Source organism: Tetrao urogallus, assembly GCF_951394365.1.
Source record: "Tetrao urogallus genome assembly, chromosome: 15".
Classification (NCBI taxonomy): domain Eukaryota; kingdom Metazoa; phylum Chordata; class Aves; order Galliformes; family Phasianidae; genus Tetrao; species Tetrao urogallus.
The window spans coordinates 9,824,702-9,843,924 of record NC_136828.1 but is presented as its reverse complement, the minus strand read 5'-3'; the positions used below and the strand labels follow the sequence as shown (position 1 = coordinate 9,843,924).

At 42.8% G+C, this 19,223-nt stretch overlaps 1 protein-coding gene across 1 annotated transcript; it reads left to right on the top strand.

Moving 5' to 3' along the window:
* Window positions 1-811: 811 nt before the first annotated feature.
* On the top strand, window positions 812-19,223 carry EPN2 (epsin 2; the record flags this gene model as incomplete). The annotated part of the gene is made up of 8 exons (XM_079542845.1): window positions 812-1,406; window positions 9,789-9,901; window positions 11,302-11,394; window positions 11,661-11,820; window positions 14,369-14,542; window positions 16,125-16,217; window positions 17,189-17,404; window positions 18,886-19,223. The coding sequence occupies 8 exons, from the start codon at window positions 812-814 to the stop codon at window positions 19,221-19,223; spliced, it is 1,782 nt and encodes a 593-aa protein (XP_079398971.1).

The window sequence follows — 19,223 nt, the reverse complement described above, 5'->3', positions numbered from 1 at the left end:
ATTTGGAAAAAACATTCCCTGTAATCCGCTTAGCACCAAAGGTCACCTTGAGCTGAGTGCATCCTTCTGTGCTCCTCCCTGGGCCTCGAGCAAACACAGAGCACAGTTCAAGATCTCTGCCCTGACCCTGGTGCTCTCTGCATTTGTCTGGGGCCTCGGAAATTGCTTGCCTACTAGCAGGAAATTCGCTTGTTCTCTCAGCACAAGATTACTGCAGCAATGGGAGCAGACTGCGACTGTCAGCTCTAATGTAATTTCCCATAAACTCTGGAAGCTGATGTTGTATTTCCTGTAATTAAAAATTCTAGGCAATTCCAGTTTCGTGGACTTTGGTTCCCTTTTCAAATCCTGCGTTTGCATCAGCACGGTGATTTTCTTGCTCTCGTGTTGTTCAGCAGCTCAGACATTATTGAGCCTCAATTTTGTTTTATAGTGCAACTTTGCCGTAGTTACTCTACCCCTTATTGTTGAGGTGGGAAGAGCAAGTTGTTTCCAAAATGTGACGCTCTGAAGAAATTTGGAGAGAAAATTGATCACTCTTAACAGAATTTCTCAAAAGTGTATCTGCTTTGCTTTTTAAGTAGGAATAATTGAAGCCGCAACTAATTGTGCTTTGTTTTCTTTTCTTGCTTAGGTCATGATTTTCATTTTCTCGTGTCATTTTCTTGAAGAGAGGAAATGATTGTAGTGGAACTTGTTCCAGATAAGCCACAGATACGGATTCGTCGTAGTTCAGAAACGTTCGTAGAAGAGCAGATATAGCCCCTTTTTTTGTGTTCCAGCAGCTGTCTTATTGAAAAGGGAAATAAAAATGACGACTTCGTCTATTAGGCGGCAGATGAAGAACATTGTGAACAATTACTCGGAGGCCGAAATCAAAGTGCGGGAAGCGACCTCCAACGACCCATGGGGTCCCTCGAGTTCACTGATGACTGAAATAGCAGATCTGACCTACAACGTTGTGGCCTTCTCTGAAATTATGAGCATGATCTGGAAGCGACTCAATGACCACGGCAAGAACTGGCGACACGTGTACAAGGCCCTCACTCTGTTAGATTACCTGATTAAAACTGGTTCTGAGAGAGTGGCGCAGCAGTGTAAAGAGAATATTTTTGCTATCCAAACGTTGAAAGATTTCCAGTATATTGATCGAGATGGTAAAGACCAGGGCATCAATGTGAGGGAGAAATCCAAGCAGCTTGTGTCTCTGCTGAAGGATGACGAGCGACTGAAGACAGAGAGGGCCCAGGCACTGAAGACCAAAGAACGCATGGCTCAGGTGGCCACTGGGGTGGGCAGCAACCAGATCACCTTCGGTCGGGGCTCCAGTCAGCCCAACTTGTCCACCAGCTACTCGGAGCAGGAGTATGGCAAGTCTGGAGGCTCCCCAGCATCCTACCATGGCTGTAAGTACAAGCAAACCTGTGCAAAGCTTTCTTCTTTTTTTATTTTTCCTTTTGAGATATTTTCTATTCTGATTTGCCATTAGAAGTGAGAGTACGTGGTGCTTTCTAGAAGGGTTGAGGTGCTGATTGCAAGGGGCTGTTTGCAAGAGCTGGATCTTGGAAGGCCTGCTCTGTGGCACTGAGGTCTCTTCGGTTGGGTTTTTGGTCTGGAGAGGATGGGTGTGTTGATGAAACTCCATTTAAAAAGCAGTTGCTTACTGTCAGTTCCCAAGCATAGCATTGTAGGGCTGCTTTTGTGAACACGTTCCAGTGTTTGATGTGAGAGGGTCCTCAATCCCAGGAGGGAGATGGTTAATTAATTTTCTTTTTCCCTATTTTTAAAAGAATTACTTGACTTTTTTAATTCTGTTTTTTCCTTCCCTTTTAAATTTAAGTGGAAAAAAGTTAGAAATACCAGGTTTGTCTGGCATCATTTTGCTAGGAGGTTCATGATGCTGCTATTCCATTTTAGCAAGAGTATTGGAACTGAACTTCCTTTATTGCTTTTCTTGCTTGCTCAGCTGTTTGTGGAATAGTAACACTGTGAATGTGTCAGTATTTTGATATTTATGCAATCAATGTTTGCCGTGCAAGTATCAGTACAAAATACTGTATTTCATTCTTAAAATAAATAAATAAAGCCACCAGAAAAGTATGGTGATGTGGGAAGAATGGATTCTTTATACCAGTGCTTGGGGGAACTCCCTGTGATGTTAGGAAGAGGCCTGAGTTGGCACTAAATCCTTCTTAATGTAAGTAATGATCTGATGAAAGCTGCTTTGGCTGAAATGTCAGTGGTTGTGGTCTAATTCTGAAGGAAAATCTTTTCTTAAATGAATGCTTATAATGTGTGGGGGGCTGTAACAGAGCCAGCGTGGTGAGTCGATGGAGCACCAGTTTTAAGAATCCCCAGTTTGTCGTGTCCTGCATCCCAAAGTGTGGGAATGGTGTCAGAACCTCTGTTGTGTATGGGTCGGTTTTGGGGAAGGCAGCAGGAAGCTGGCAGGACAGAGCAAGCTAGGATGAAGAATATCTCAGTCTCATAAAGGCTGTAGAGAAAAAGCAGGAGAAGGTAACGTTCTTCCAAAAGGAAATGCTTTTAAGACCCAGGACTATAAGCAAAAAGCTTGTGAAGGCATCCAGGCATGGCAATTTCCATTTTTGTCTCTTATTTTAACAATGGAATAACAGATATTTTAGGTTTTCTTTAATACCATACTTGAGCATTGATTCAATGTGTTTTTTTTTAAAGGAGACACATTTCTATCCCTGCCAGAATACTTTTTTTCTTTAATGTAGACCTCAGATCTCATTTAATGACCTTAAAAAATTATCCCTAATTAGGGAGATAGCTTGGAATATTGTTGTTTTTAACGTCTGCTGAAGGACTGAACTAACAGCCACCAAGGCACACTGAGCACACCTCTGGTTTGTCCCACTGCTATTTCTTCACCAGCTATACTTTAATTGGGGCACGCAACCAGTGTTTGTCATGCTGAGTGCTGCCAGAGGCTCCCAGCTATTTCTCACAGCAAGGATTGAGCAATGCAGGGTGTGTTTGAGTTGTTATTCCTTGGACATTTGAGGAATTTTGATGGGGGACTAGATGTCAAGTTTGGTCGTTCTTCCAGTACCGAGCATGAGGTTACTGGATGTTCTCATTTGCCTTCATGTTGGTTTGCTGTGTGTCTCTATTTGGAAGATTCCTGTTGAGGTAATGATTTCTTAACCATTTTCCCTCTTCCCTTGTTAGCCACACACCTCAGACAAGCCTGAGATTTCCAAAGCTGCTTTTTTTTCCCCTCTCTAATTCTTCCTCTGTTACAGACTGTCCTGTATGGAGGCATCTAGATTTAATTGTAATATCTTTTCCAGTAGCATGAGATTTGCTTTTTAGAAAATGTACACTAATTCTTGCTAATGATATAGCATACTTGATTAGTATTTCAATGCAAATAAAGTTGGGAAAAGTCTGTAACAGCCCTTCTGTCAGTGTGGGTAAGCAAAATATTTCATCAAGTTATTTTGGTGGCAGCAGATCTTACTTTCATTCCTGGCCAGGCACAATGGATGGGGATTGCAGATTTTGAGAGATTTTAGCTGAATGCCTTCTCCTTGTTCGCAGTCAAGCACAATGTCTTTAAACATTTCCCAGTTTTCAGAACTTTCTTCCAGAAGCAATCTGGGCAGTCTGAAAGTGCTTCATAGCCTTTGCAAGACAGAGCACAGGGAGAGCAAGTAAGTTCCCGTGGATAATCTCTCAAGCTTCAGCAGGAGGGATGTTTCCTCTCCTGTCAGTTACTCAGGGGGTAACATTGGAGAGCTCAGTGCACCATTTTTCATTCGATTTCTTCAGCATGTTGGAGTAGCTCAGCTGCACAGCATTGACTCAGTATTGCAATACCCAAACTGCTGTTGTTCTCCAGTTCCTCAAGCATGTGTGTAGGCTTGTGTCCACTGTGCATACATGACTTGATTTTTGTATTTGATGTTGAGCTCAAGAGTTTTGTTTTGTTCTGGTAGGATTTTTCCAAATTATCCTTTCTGGAAAAATAGAAACAGCACTGATAGCCTGTGTAGGATGAGGGAATTAAAGATAGAGAAATATCTATGTATGTGATTTGAATATATGTGTGTGAAATGAGTGATTTACCATTGTCCCTTACTGCTGCAGCAAGGCACACTGGTGGATAGGGACATTTTCCCCTTCTCCTTGCAGATGCAGTCATCTGACTTCCAGCAGTCAGCTAGAAAAAGTGAGAAATGCAGTGGAGGAGCATGGTAGACTTCATTAAAATCCTTTCCCCTCACAGCTTTGCCTTAATGTCTTTGTTGGCCCTGAGTATCTCTGTGCTGTAAAGCTTGTCTAATTCTGGGAATACATTATGGCCAATGATGATTACTATTGATGTAGTCATCAGCAAAAAAACATGCTAATATTTTTATAATCACAGTCTTGTGCTGTGTAAATAGAAGCCATGAGAGGTGCCTCGCAGCTACAAGCTCAAAAGCGCCGTCGTCTTGACCTCTGTGTTGCCAGCAGTATGTGATGTGTTGAGGCCAGATGCTAACTTTAGGGGCTACTGATGTTCAGGTCAGAAACAATGAAATGTCCCATTACAAAATATGTGAAAGTTATTCAGGTTTTTTAGAAAGTAAGTAATTTATATAGATTTGCATGAAATCTGGTAGCAGACGTTTTGTTTCTGAATATGGTTGTGTGGTGCTGAAACTAACCAGGCTGGGAGTGGGAGGAGTATAAGGGTAATATTTGAGATGTTTGGGATCAGCAGTGCCCCACCGCTGATCTGGCTTTGTGTCTGTCTATTGTCATTCTTCTAGACATTTGTCACCCAGCTTTGAGAACTTCAGATCGTTTCTAGCCTTGTTCCATCTGTGGCTGCCAACAATCAATTAAATAGGATTCTGGTTCTTTATATAGAGCTTTAAGTCCAAACATGAGGCTCTCAGACCTTTGTTAGAACTCCTGCTCTCAGTCAAGGCCTTCATTGAATACCTCTCTTTCTTGGGTGCTCTTTGAGCAGAGGCTCACTGCAGGGATGTCACTGGAGCCACCAGCATGGCAGAAGCGGAGCCCACATTCTTCATTTCAAAGGATCCCCATAAAACACCAGTCCTCCCCTGTGTTGTTTCGTGTTTTAAAGCCAAGTTTCTAGAAGCCCTGCTTTCTTGAGAGGTTCTGTCCTGCCAGGCCTGACCCAGGAGCTGTGTTAGTTCAGACTGTACACGTCTTTTCCTCAGCCCATCTACTGCCTTGGTTTGGGCTGCAGCTGGAAGTGCTGCTGAGCACAGCTGGTGCACATTCTGGTGTCCTGATCTCACACAGCCGTGGCACAGTCGGAGCAGCACAGCGTGCCCAGCATGACCTGATTCCACAGGAGCGTTCTGCCCAGAGGTGGTCTGCTTGGCTGGGAGTTCAGATTCATTACACAGCTGGCCTGATTGATACAGGAGTGATGGAAGATGGACTGAAAAAGGCTTTTATGGACCTTGTGAAATGCCAAGGCTGTTAACCTTGTGTATGAAGATATTGGGAGCAATCTTCCTGCCTGAAATGATGTGTTTTAATATTTCCAGCAATTATTCACATTAGGTTGACTCATTCTTCAAAAGCAGGTTTGTGAAGCATCAGCAAGTTTGCATTCACTCAGCTGTTGCAGCTCTTGTCTCCCTTTTTCTCTGGAGCAAAAAATAATTCAGAAGTAACTCATTCAGGTGGGAAATGACAACAGTCATTTCATTCAGAGAATGCTCTGTTTGCAGTTTCCTTACAATGCGTTCTGCAGCCTTGCAGGTTGGAATACATCTCCATTGAATCATGGAACGTCTTGCATAGCATCCAGCAATGAGTCTGGATGAACTGTAGGGTAGCATCCGTAGTTTGAGGTGTTGCAGTAAGACTGGTATACTCCTCTGTGTGTTCTGTCGGGCATCACTTGACAACTTGATTTAATCCTCTGACTGTTGTTGTGTTTGCTTGGTGCTCTGAGTGAAGGTGGGAGGTGGCATTGGTGTAACCAGGCTTCTGTACTTACACTCATCCAGATAAATGTAGTTACTCTGAGTGTAGTGATCATCTGAGAGAAAAATTTGTCTATGTAATAAACCTTAAGGATTTGCAGTTAATTCCCATCCTGTATCAGTTTTCCATGGGAATCTATCTGGTTGGCACAGTTCCACCCAGAACAAGCAGTTTGCACGTAGCATTTCATAATTTGAGAGGTGAAGCTCTCTTTTTCTAGGCACTATGGGGCTTCTTCATGTGGTGCAGAGTGGCAATGAGAAAACAACCACCAAGCTTCTGGATAAAGATACTCAGTGTCATTTTTATACTGGGACTGATTTTATCACTAATGCAGGCAGTGGCTCTGCTTTCTAGCTGTGTACTGTACATATGTTTTAACTCATTACTTAACTGAACCTTTGGACATCTCCAGAGGGCTTTTAATGTAGCCAAGATGAAGTACTTTTCCAGTAAATACGTACAAAAGATGCCACAGCCTGTGCAGGAGACAGATGGTGCAGCAGAATCCTACTTTAGTGATTAACTGAGGTTGGAAATTACTTCCCCATGCTGTGTTCCCCTTGTAGCTGTTGCTGAGCAGCTGAGAGGAGCTCGGACCTCCAAATTCTCACAGCAGCCCCAAAGTGGGACTTAGCAGGTCAGAATCAATCTATCGAGTCCCATCGGACATAAACATCTGAATTAACTGTCATGTGCTGGGGGGTAAGGGAGTTTTTGTGTGGCAGTGATACTGTCACTAAGGCAATAAGCTTTATCCCAGCTCCTTGCAAGGAAAATGTGAAAGCAGGACATGGTGGGCACCGAAAGGCAGTTGTGGGGCTGAGCAACTTGGAAGTGATGCTGCTGGGTGAAGCGTGCCATATGACTGCCAAGAGCAGTGTGCTCAGTGTCCTTTAATCCTTTTTTCAAAAAATCCCATGCTGTCTGCTATTTAATGTAGATAGCTTTACAAGGACTGCTGGCCTTTAAATGTAAAATGACAATGTTCTGATGATGTTTGTTTGTTTGTTTGTTTTTAATGTGAGGCTGAAGGAAGAGTTTGTTGACTAAAGGAATCCATTTCATATGCTTGTAAAGTCGTTCTCCCATCAGCTGCTAACTTGTTGTGGAATGTAATTATGTCAGCAGAGATGAAAAACTCCTGTGCACAGTGCCCAGGAAGCCACCTTCTCCCCCAGCACCGTGGTTACAGAAGCCAGAGGGACCTTCCTGACCTGCTGTAGCTGCCATCTGCTTCCCAGTGCTGCTTCCCTTTTGTGCGTGTATCCCACTCGGCTTTGAAATCAGTTAGGAATCTTCCTTTCTGTAGTTCCTGCTGCAAAACTGCTTCTTGGAGGTGACCCAATTCCATTTGTGGCTGAAGTTTATTTCTGGTTATTTTATATCATTGCTTCTTGCCCCTTGATCTTAAATGGCTTTTTGCACTCCATAGTATTGGCAAACATGATGTATTTAGCAACTGTAATCTGCTCAATCTTTTTGCAAAGATAAACATGTAAAACATTCCCTGTGCTCAGAGGGGAAGCATCTTTGCAGCATTCTGTTACGAAACCATCAGTCTAGGATTTGTATGACTGGAATTGCATTTGGTATGTTAGATTACTTCTGGGTAATGCTTTGCAGTGGTGCTAATGCTGATGACAGCTGCGTTAAGCTCGTGGCTGGCGGTTAGTGGGTGGCTTGGCACTGAACACTGTTCTGTATACCCCCAGCACTTCACAGTGATGCCACCAGTTTGCAGAAGATTGTCACCAGTGTGTTTTTCTTCTCGCATATCACCACATTTCCATTCTTCCCTTCTCAGGCATCAGATTTTTTATATTCTGTTTTTTCCCCTCTCGTGTGACGCTGTTTCTGAGCATTGTCTTGGTGCTTTCCGTAATCTCCTCTATTTTGTTGCTTACATAATTATCCTTTAGGTTGGGCTTATGGCCACTTGTTGAAAAAGTGTTGGGAACCTTCCTTGGGGATAGGTGGTTCTGATGCCAACTCCTCTGCAGCTGCTCTGTGCCCAGTGCTGCTTCTTGCAGTGGCCTCTAAAAGCACTGTCCCATTTAGCATCAGCCTCACAGGGTACCCACTGCTTTTTTTCCTCTCTCGGTTAAATGAAACAAACGAACGTGGAAAGTTCTCAGTTCTTCTGTCATGTGCTGCCTTCGGTTACCTCCTGTTGAGTTTTATCCTCTTCTGTTGGTTTTTTCTCTTTATTTTTGTGTTTGAGAATACTTGGACTTCGCAAACTGTTTAAGGCCATCCTTTTTCGTGCTGTCAGATATCCTGTTCTCTGATGTCCTTTTTATTCCTTCTTACTCTTTAATATTCCAAATAACATATAGGAGAGCCAGTTTGTGACTGCTGGAGCAAAATGGGCTTGCAAAGCTGGCTAAATTTAGATACTTTATGTGAGAAAGAGTTTGAAAAGTGATGGGATTGAAGTATTAGTAACACCTTCACCAGGGAGCTTGTCTGGTTCGTGTGGAAGCAGCAGGATCAGAACTGAATTGAGTTTTCAGTGATAAATTTTTCCCTTCAGGAGCAGAGTGGGGTGGGATGGACGTTAAGTGCAGCTTCCTGGATGCCCACAGGGTGAGAGAAGAGTGGTCACTTCTTATCTAGCATTGTTGTGGTCTAAAGCTTAGGGGGAATGCTGGAAGGATTGAAGTAGTGGCTGAAAAAGTGATTTTAAGATTACAATTTGGCAATTTCATTTTTATTTCCCCAGCCAACCTACTGTGAAGGAACCTGATTTCTATGATCTTGACATCCTAGTTTCAAAATATAGTTCTGATTTGTTGAATATTAACATGTATTTCAGAAAACTGTAATTACCATTCCTGCCATCAAATGCATGCATCCTTGCTAAAATAAAATAAGATGAAATATCTCTGGGTGCTAGAAAACGATCTGTGAGAGTGTGCAAGTTGTTTAATTACTTTGTAGCAATAAACCTGTTAGTGCTATCCCAGTGGGATGGGGGTTCTGCATGCTACTGTCATGAAAGTAGCAGCACAAGACAGTTTATGTATTGAGAAATTCTGTTTTAGATGCCAAGCCTGATGGTTTTGGGGGGATGGGGAGGGCTTACCAGCTAGTTGTTAGCTTGCACTCAAGGGCAGACTGGCCAACAAGAAGAAATAAACAGTACCCCTGACCTATATGAGACACTTTTTTTTTAAGCAAAGAATGATAAAATATTTTTGTAAATTTTGAGACTGAAAGGCTGGTCTGTTGGTCTCAGAGCCTGCTTCTTAGCAGTTAAGAATAGTCCTTTATCTTTCCCATTTAAGACCGTATTATTTTACAGAGAAGTGGGTGGTATCCAGCTTTACCCTGATGTTGGCCGACTCCCAGCAAATTCTTACTGATATCAGAAGATGCAAGAAATACCAAGAAATGGTCCTTGAAGAATCTGTTTTGTATCTCCAGTTAATGACTCTCCCCCAAGCCTTGTGGTGCTGGGGGTCTCGGCCTTGCTCACTGTCAGCTTGCTGATGTGGTGATCCTGCAGCCTCGCTGGCACAAGAAGCCTTTGTTTCCCAGCTGCATTTTCCTTTTAAAGCTACTGAACTGCCTTGTGGATTTCTCCCTTCTCAATTTCTCTGGCCGTTGGCCGAGCGCTGAGGGCTCAGTGCTGGGAGCAGCCCTGTCCCCCCCATGGCCCGGTGCTGCCTGCGGTGTTGCCACCGTCAGACCTAGGAGAATGGTGTTTGAACATGGGGTGAATATGGAGTGAAGACATCAGACTTCTGCCACCTTTTTAGTATTTAGCATGTACAATTTGCTTTGTCTTCCAACAGCAACGTCCCCTCGAGTTTCCTCTGAGCTGGAGCAGGCCCGGCCCCAGACCAGTGGGGAAGAGGAGCTGCAGCTGCAGTTGGCGCTGGCCATGAGCCGGGAGGTGGCAGAGCAGGTCAGTGCCCGTGTAGGTTTCCCACGTGTTCATGCTTTCATAGTTACAACTACATGCCTCTCTTTGCAATGGCAGCTTGGCTTTGCTCCAGGTGGAATAGGGGGAGAAAAAAAAAAAAAGAAAAAAAAAAAAAGGCCGTTTTGGAAGGTGTTGCTCTTTCATTCTTTTTGTTTTCTTATTGTTCTTTTAAATCTCTTTTTTAAAGTAGCTATGGCCTTCTGCTGTTGAGACTAGTGGAAGATGGCAGTCGCTTTGCAAGAAGACTTTGTTGTGTGGGAAGATGTTAATCATCACACTGCTGAAGGTGTTTTCAGTTAGGAAGAACTGAAAACATGACTAGTCCTGAAAGCCTTCATTTAATGGGGCCAGCATATGAAATGCCAGTGAATTCTGATTATAGTGAATTTTTGAATGATCTGTTAATTCGGTAAGATCTGTCTGGAACAGAAGGGTGATCTAACACACAGCTAGAATATATAAATAACTTATTCTAAAATAACTCCTAAACTAGTAGCTCCTAAACTATCATTCTTGCTACATTATTTTGTTAAGTCTCGAGGTTTATTCTGAATTTGGAGTAAATGCTGTAATTGTGGGTAAAGTTTATTGCATGTGAATAGAGAATGAAGCTGTTGAATCTCAGCTCTGAGTGGAAATTACATCTGCCATGCTGAGTGTCCATAATACTTTTCAATGCTTCCTGGAACAAGTGTAGAATACTGCTGTATCTTCACATCAGGATCTCTGTGCTTTGAGAAGGAAGTTATTACCCTGTAAACTTCGTTGTTACTAAGCAATGAAGTTAAAGAAAGTGCTGATCAGAATACCTCAGTTGAAATAACTTAAAAAACTGTGAGAGAATTGGCAGTTGTGGAGTAAGTCAACTTCTGACAGACCAAGTGAAAGCACAGCAAAAATATTTGCAGTAGTTGAATCTACCACCAATTTGGTAGTTGACAGATGTTAAAAACCTACGAAATACACGTAGAATTGGCTAGATTAACTCACTTGGATTTCTTTGTAGATATATCTGTCGATATATGTAGGTTGCAGAGAGCTGCTGACAAAAGCCAGCAGAAGTAGACTTTAAATCACTACACAATTCAGTGCTGATTTGAATGCTAACACTTCATTTATAGCTCTCTCATTAGGAGTAAAACCTCACAAGGGTAGATTTCAAGCAGCAAAACGGACGTTGCAGTGGCAGCACTGCCGGCGCGGGGTCAGGGAGCTCCTGAGCTTTGAGAATCACAGGAGCTCTGTTCTCCTGCTGGGTTCAGATGAGCACAGGCAGTGTGAGGCCGGCGGTGCTGTCCTGGCAGCGGGGCCACGCGCCGGAGGGAGCAGGCAGCACAGTCTAGGCTCATGGTCTATATCAACAGTGTTGATTTCCTTTGCAGGAGGAGCGCCTCAGACGCGGAGATGATCTGAGATTACAGATGGCTCTGGAGGAGAGTCGCAGAGACACAATTAAAATTCCCAAAAAGAAGGAGGTAGTGCCTTCAACTAAGAAATTCCCGGTTACGCTGCCAAAAGCTGAAATACAGTAACACAAAAATAGCTTAATACTGAGCATTTTAATGCTTTTGGGATTGCTTTGTTGTATAGCTTAAAACTTCTTCCCCGCGGGTTAAATTTCAAAGTACTGGTCAATGCAGGTGTGTAAAAGGAGAAAAAAAAAAATTGCTTCTTCGCTCATGGGTTTGTACTTCAGGTCGGTAATGCTCTTGATTAAAGCTCAGATTGTTCCTGCCCTCAGCATACTACTCTTTTGGACCTAATGGATGCCCTGCCCTCGTCGGCACCGGCCCCACAGAAAACAGAGCCCTGGGGACCTCCTGCTGCTGTTGCAAACCAAACGGATCCCTGGGGAGGATCCACAGTTGCACCTACTGCCTCTGACCCATGGCAATCGTTTGGTAAGAATGAACTCTGCCAGAAAGAATGTTAGTCTTAAAAGTGCTTGCCTTTTAATGTTGAACTTTTCCAGGTTTCTCAATAGCAGTGCACAATGTCATGCTTGATAACAGAAATGGATTAGTCCGTTTTGGTTGCTTCCTGGACTCCAGAGTTAACATTCCTCTTAACTCATTTTCAGGCAGAAACAAATGCAAGTTGCAATCCTTTTCATCTTTGTTAAGCAGCTGAGGTTTCGTGTGCTCATATTGAATCCTAAGAAAAGGGAGAAGAGTGAAGCTTTTGTCTTCTCTTTGTGCAGCCAAAACAGCTCATCTCACCTTGGGGAGATGCTCACACTTTGGCTGCTAGTTGTGTCCAGTGTCATGGGTGTAGACTTCTGCCAGCATTTAGTGTAGTATAGTGCTTAAGCAGGATGCTCTGGCTAGGAAGGCTGTAGCTCTGAATTGCCAAGTCTCACTCCTAGGGAAATGGGATGTGTATACCATCAGAATGAAATGGACTAACCTGTTGGAATTTATTTACTTATTATACTAAAGAAAAATTGAAGTGACTCTCTTGAATAGTCTCAGTGTCTCACAAGTCTTTGATACTAAATTTGTGGGATTTCTTTCTGAAGGGAAAGATCCTTGTTTCTCGTGTTAAAGGGCAATAATTCCCGGTGTTGCACGTTTGCTGTGTATGTACTTGTTTTGCTGCCTCTGCAGTCTCCCCAAGGATTTACTCCTTTGCTTTGGAAAGCTGATGGTTCCTCACAGCAGATGTTAAACTGTCTGTGGAATCACAGTTGAATCTATTTTTCGGTTGGCTTTGGTTTTCTATTGTGGGGGACAGGGAACAACTCTGCATGTTCTTGTGCAGGAAGATTGTTCTTCCTGAAGACTTACAGCTTAGTTCCGTCAGTTCTGCTTCAGACTGGTGTTTCCAGGAGCTCTGCTATAACATGCTTCAAAGTTGGTTGTGTGAGGAGTCAGCGCGCTTCCCTGCGCAGTCATGATGACAGTTTTGAAGTTTAATACTGAAGTGCATTTGTTTTTCTCATGGGGCATTAAAAGCACTGACATTGCTGCTAGGACACAACTGCAGCTCATTGTTTAAGTGCAGTTTGTGACTCCGTTGGTGGAAAAACTGCAAGTGCAAAATTAGAACAAGTCAAAGTTTTGGGCGCCAATGTAATGGAAATTCGGTTTAATTTTGCACGATTAAAATACAAACAAAACCCACCTCCCTCCAGTCCTGTAGTCAATGTATCACCCTCTGACAAGATTTTCCTTGCATCAGTTGCAGCTGTAGCGTTTCCTCTCAGTGGCTCCCGACTTTATTAATGCCATATAACAACCCCTTGTTCCAGCCTGCTGGTTGCTTGGCTCCCAGGGGCAGTCGTGGAGATGTGAGATTTATGAATTTGACTACTAATAAAAGAGTGACTCATTCAACAGTATTTCTCAAATCCTGCTTGTGCTTTGGCATTTCAGCAGAGATAATGGAAGCTAAGGGAAGGTGTCTTCCTGAGTGCTCTCATTTTGTAAGCTCTCTTTATGAAGGAAGAGACTTTTTTGAAAGCTTCCGTTTATGGGAAGCTCTGCCATTAGCATTTCTTGTGTGGCATCGCTTGTAACTCAGCGCTGAGGGCAGATAAAGGAAATCTAAGTACTGGAGTGGGAATAGTTAGATTTATTTGGAGTATTTCCTGATCTGAAGCTGCTGCAAGGCCGTGCCACCTGTTGATGAAACAAAGACCAATATTGCAAATTGGATTTTGTACTGCGTGTGCAGTGCAGAATTGTGATAGAAAGGGGTGGGGGGTTGTATGTACTTTTAATATATAAAGCAGTGCTAGTTGTGATTTGAAATCCACGAGGTGGTTAAAAATCCACGAGGTGGTTAAAGGCATCAGCTGTGTACTGCACGGGTAATTCTGTTCTTCTCTTGGATCATACAGTTGTTTGCAGTAATTGAACTATGTTTAATTAATTTAATTAAACTGTGTCCGAATTTCATTGGGAAAGGAAATGAATATTCATCTACTAAAAGAAAGCACAACCAGCTGATATTTTTGTGAAGCAATAATTTTGTGGAAAAGAATCTGACAGCTGTGCTGTCTGCATCTGGCAGGTCTTGGTTCGACTCTTAAGGTTACGTATTTCGTATCTTTCCCAAAGGCTGTTTAGAAACCTTCTGTGTATGAGTTCATAAGTATCCCCTGTGCTGTGGATTGCTGCAAGTCAGATACTCTCTGTTGAGATGGCAAGTTCTGCAGCACAGGCGTGTTCGTTTTCTTGTTGGAACTGCAGGTCTTTTAAAGTTCAGTTTCAAATGGGAGCTCAGTGTTATTCATCTGTCTCCCACTGACTTTAGTTTGCTTATTTCTTCTGCATGTGTAATATAGATGCTGAGACTTGATTGGCGTTCCTTATATTGAATTGCTTCACCTTTTTTGTATTTAGCATTAGTAGGCAATAGTGGCTCATAAATGAGAGTTTGATCTCCTAGGAAAGCTTTCCAGAGTGAACCTGCACTGACTTGTGTTGCTGCTGGCTTTTTTTGCAGGTGCCAAACCAGCTGCTTCTGTTGACCCATGGGCAGCACCAGCAGGATCTGCAACTCAGTCTCTGTCCAAAAATGTTGACCCGTGGGCTCCAGCTCAGCCATCTTCTACTGCAGCAAAATCTTCGGTGGATCCTTGGGGACCAGCACCTGCAAACAAACCCCTCTCTACTTCTGGTGAGCAATTGTTTCATTCCATGTGTTTTATTTGAGTGAAAAAGTGAAATCTGAATGACTCTTTATTTCTTGTATTGCTTAGTTAAATAACGTGCTGAACAACTTGCAGTGTTGTTCTTTGAAATAAACAGGAGTTACTATAGCTAGCAGCAAAAAGAACTTCAGATATGATTAACTTGAAGCTCTGAGTTTGTGCTGCTGCTTTCTTAGTGCCCTCTTACATTCTTCTATCAGTATGTGTGGATGCATGCCGAGCTCTTATGACTGTTGCTGCCGTTGCATTTTTAAATGAGTTTTATTTTTAATTAGACAAGGATTTAATTTCCGGAAATGAATGTTGCTATAATTTTACCTTTCACCGTGATAAATGGCTGTGCAGATGGATGTCTCTGCTGACACAGATTGACAGGTTAAGCAGCTCCACACGCTGAGATTTTTAGAGGTGCAAATTAAGGTTTGCTTCAGACTGAGGGTGTCAAATCTGCTCCTAAACTGTTGCGCAGCAAGAAGGTGCTGATAGAATTGTCTGTTCGTGCTCTGTAACTAATGCAGCCTTGATGAGTCTCAGTACCTGGAATTTCCATATTGGCACCATGGCTGAATACATCCGAAATGCCTTTTCTGCCAGTCATTCATCCCAGTGCTTAACCAACAAAGAGTCACAAAGCGGATATTGTGCAAAGTTGTCTAACATACTTTTGCCTTGGCTAAGGGATATAAGTGGATCATTATGGGATTGTTTAGCTGTGGTGATCGTTCTCTTTAAGTGTTTCTGTTACGTAGAATTTTGCTTGTTCTCTTTCTTGTTGGTTTTTGTTTTTGTTGTTGTCTTTTTTGTGCTGTTTACGGAGCTGAGGTCTGTACCCCTGTTTGCTTGAAATGTGTTGGAGGTTAAAACTAAATGAAAAGAACATTCTGCTGAATGCAAAAAGAAAAAGCAAAGGGCAAAGCTTTTCAGTAGTGTGATTGCTGCTCATTTAGGTGTGGCTTTCATTCCCCATTTTGAGACAAGGGTGTGTCTACATTTTGAAGATGTTTTGTTTTCATTTGTTACAACTGTTTGCTGAGTGTCAGTGTTTCAGCTAACAGAGCCTCACCATCTCTAGGTGGTACTGGTAACTTTTACTATTGCATTCCTCCTCCTTTTAAGTAAAGTCTGAACTTACAGTGACACTACGTTGGTGTTTAGAAGCATATTCAGAAGTGTATTTTTCTTGATCAACACATTCCAGAGTTCGGGCTGTGAAATCGTTGCTCTCTCTTCTTCCACAGCAATCATTGCTTGCCTGGGCCTCTCTAAGTGCAATAAAAACCCAGCATGCTAAAGTGTGTATTACATTGTGATTAAAAGCACATTGCTGTGAATCATTCAGCTGATAATGTGAGGAGAATTCTCTGCCATTACCCTTCTCCTTGATCCTTCATAAGAGTAGGAGCTCTCTGGCTGCTCTGAGCCGCTGCCCTGGGACCTGACAGTGGCTTCCTGGTAACATGAGTGGCTAGAAATTGCTTTCGGTAGGATCAGATGTGTGATGCAATCAAAGATCTGCTAATAACAGAGCTCTCTTGCTGTTTTGAACAGGAAGTACATCTTTTGACCTCTTCAGTAATTTGAATGGTACAGTTGAAGATGATTTTTCTGAATTCGACACACTTCGAACTTCCAAAAAGCCAGGTATGGATTAAATCCTTAGCACGCAGACAATTTGGGTATAGTCTCATACAACAACTGTGTTTCTTCTCGAATTTTATGTAAAAAAGTGAAACCCCATTGCCTTTCACATAAGCAAAGATTAAAGCTGGTGATAATGCATCTATAAGGGCTTGTTAACGCTTTGGGCTGTGCGTGAGCTCATGGGGAGTTGGCTTCTGGCCTTGTGAGCCACAGAACTTTACTCTGCAGCCTTTTGCTGGGTCAGCCCAGAAATTTGCTTGGCTTCTGTATTCGTGGCGTCTGATGTGTTGGGAGTATGGTTTGTATGGTTTGTATGGTCAAACAGAACTGTGCTGACTAAATTTCTCAGATATGTAAGTTACATGCAATGTGTGATGATGGTAGGAGAATGAGGAAATACGCTTCTATGAATGCTTTAGGGTGGTTTTTTGTTTTTTTTTTTTTGTTTTAAATGTTGTTATTTGATAGTTCCCCACTAAGTAAAAACTGCCAAACCATAGCATGTGTGTGCTTTGGTAATATGTACTATAAGGAAGATTCTGACTGAAATGCTGGTGACTGAGTCAAACTAGCATGGGCTTCTTCAACACAAGGAGAAAACGTGAGTAAAATCTGGTTACAGAGGGTACAGCAGTGGGGTGTTGCAGGGGCAGAAACGGAAGCTTTTGAGTGTTTTTTCCTTGGAAATTCCTAGTTGCAACATAGTTACAGGAATATCCACCTGGGCAAATTGGGCTGGGTATTCTGAAGAGCACTGCAACTCTTACTGTAGCTTCTTCATACTCTCCTAAATAACAGTTAAAGTGTATCTGCTTGCATACAAAGGATGTTGTGTGTACTTGAACCTTTAAAGGTGACCTATATGGATGTTAGGTTTTAAAATATTTCCCTTGTCAGAGACCTCAGGGTTTTCTTTGCTTGATGATGTAATCAATGAGAAAAGTGTTGTTTATTTCTTTGTGTTGTTACAGCTGAATCGGGTTCCACTTTGCCGTCCCAGCATAGCGGTACCACAAGTCCTGATCTCTTTGATTCCCAACACTCAAGCATGACATCAGGCAAACAGAGCGCAGCTCGGAAAACCCCCGAGTCTTTTTTGGGCCCCAATGCTGCTCTGGTGAACCTGGATTCACTGGTGTCTAAGCCACCGCAACCTGTAACTTCGCTGAATCCATTTTTGGCACCAGGTCTGTTTCTGCACATTCCTTCAGTTATTTTATTTTATCTTTCCTATAGGAAAGCTCTGCGTAACTCGTCCCCAATTGGTTTAATGTAAGCCGTTTTTGGCTGGTTTTTCTTGATTGTTTCAGCCAGCAGATCATGATTGGGAGCAGAAGGGTGGGACAGCGTGGTTTCTAGGCGTGCTGCTGTTGAAAGCCTAGAGTTCCTACCCCTGTGCCTGCAGCTGATCTGTTGGGCTAGCTTTGTTCAAGCAGGCTTTCTTCCAATTTTTCACTTGCTCTCTTGAAAGCATCTGAGTTAGAGGAAGACTTTTGGTTATTAAAAATGTCTGACTGAAACTGACTGATTGTCAGAACAGGTAAGACATGAACGTGTGCCACCAGACAATCTGCTGGGAGACTGGTAGGTAGTAGATTCTTGTGGCAAGCTCTTTTCCTACTGGTGCTCAACAAATTAGTATCTCTGACTTCAACTTAGGTTCCAAGTCTATTCTCATGGGCTGCTGGTTAGGCTGCTGGTGTTAGGCTGTCTGTAGGCAAGCATGGTAACCCAGTTTTGATCAAAATATACTCACAGTGTTACCCTGTTGTTAAGTGAACCTTTACTTTGAGTGAACTCAGAAGGTGGCAGTAAACATTTGGAAGATGTATGTATTTTTAAAAGCTACTCATGCACTAAAATTTCTGTGTGACATTGGTGTGATGAAATACCTTAAAATGGTATTTCAGTATCTATTTTCTTCACTTTTCTGGCAGGGGAAAAAAAAACAACAAACAACAGTTTGTTAAACTTCTCGAGTAAAGAAAAAGGCAGCAATTCTGAGGAACTTGGTGGTGCTTAACCAGAAAAAATCTCTGCATCTGCCATTACTAGTTACTACAAAAAGTTTGTGAGGGGTCACTGGGCCATCCAAATAACACTGTGCATATACGGTAAAAGGAATTTGTAGCGTTGGCAGCAGCCCAAAAAACCTCAAATGCTGGGAAAGTCATTCTCTGCTTTTTCTAGCACCGCTGTAATTCGGAAACAACTTGTTTACTTTATGAATTCTTGTCAAAGCTCAGTGCCAGAAACATGTACAGTTTCTAAATGGAGTGAACTGGAAGAGATCCTGAAGATCTGCAGTAGCTAGATTGCAGAAAGGGAGTAGGAATAGCCTTCTAAAGGCAAATTTTAAGGTGGTTTTTTTTTTATATTTAAATTAAATAACCTCATAGGTAGTCGTGTTTGATTTAGAACCTGTTACTTCCGTTACTGTCAGCAAAAGTGGGAACAGTCGGTCAGTAAATGAACGTTCTGTGGCGTAGGTGGGCTGAATGAGACAGACTGTGTTTGTGCACCAGCCTGCTGAGTGGCATCCACTGGGTGATTTGGGATTGGGAGCATGTCTAGAAGGAGCGTTCTTTGCTGGAAAAGGTGATCTCCAAAACCTCAGCATTTATGGAGGTGCGATCTTCTTTCCTCTCCCCCCTTCTCTCAAAACTAGGTGCAGCTACAGCACCAACTCCAATCAACCCCTTCCAAGTGAATCAGCCTCAGCCGCTCACTCTGAATCAGATGAGAGCAAGTCCTGTGATGGGAACCAGTCCTTCTTTCAGTGCTGTGCCACCAATAAGCATGGAGCCAATACCTCTGTCTTCCATGGCCCCAGTGCCTGTGGGAATGGCACCGATACCAGCTATGGGCACTGTGGCATCCATAACAAGGATGGGCCAGGGGATGAACGTGAGCATTGCAGGATCAATGACCCAACCTCTTCACAGTACAGGAATCCCACCGTCAGCATCCCAGTCTACAAATACAACTAACCCTTTTCTCCTATAA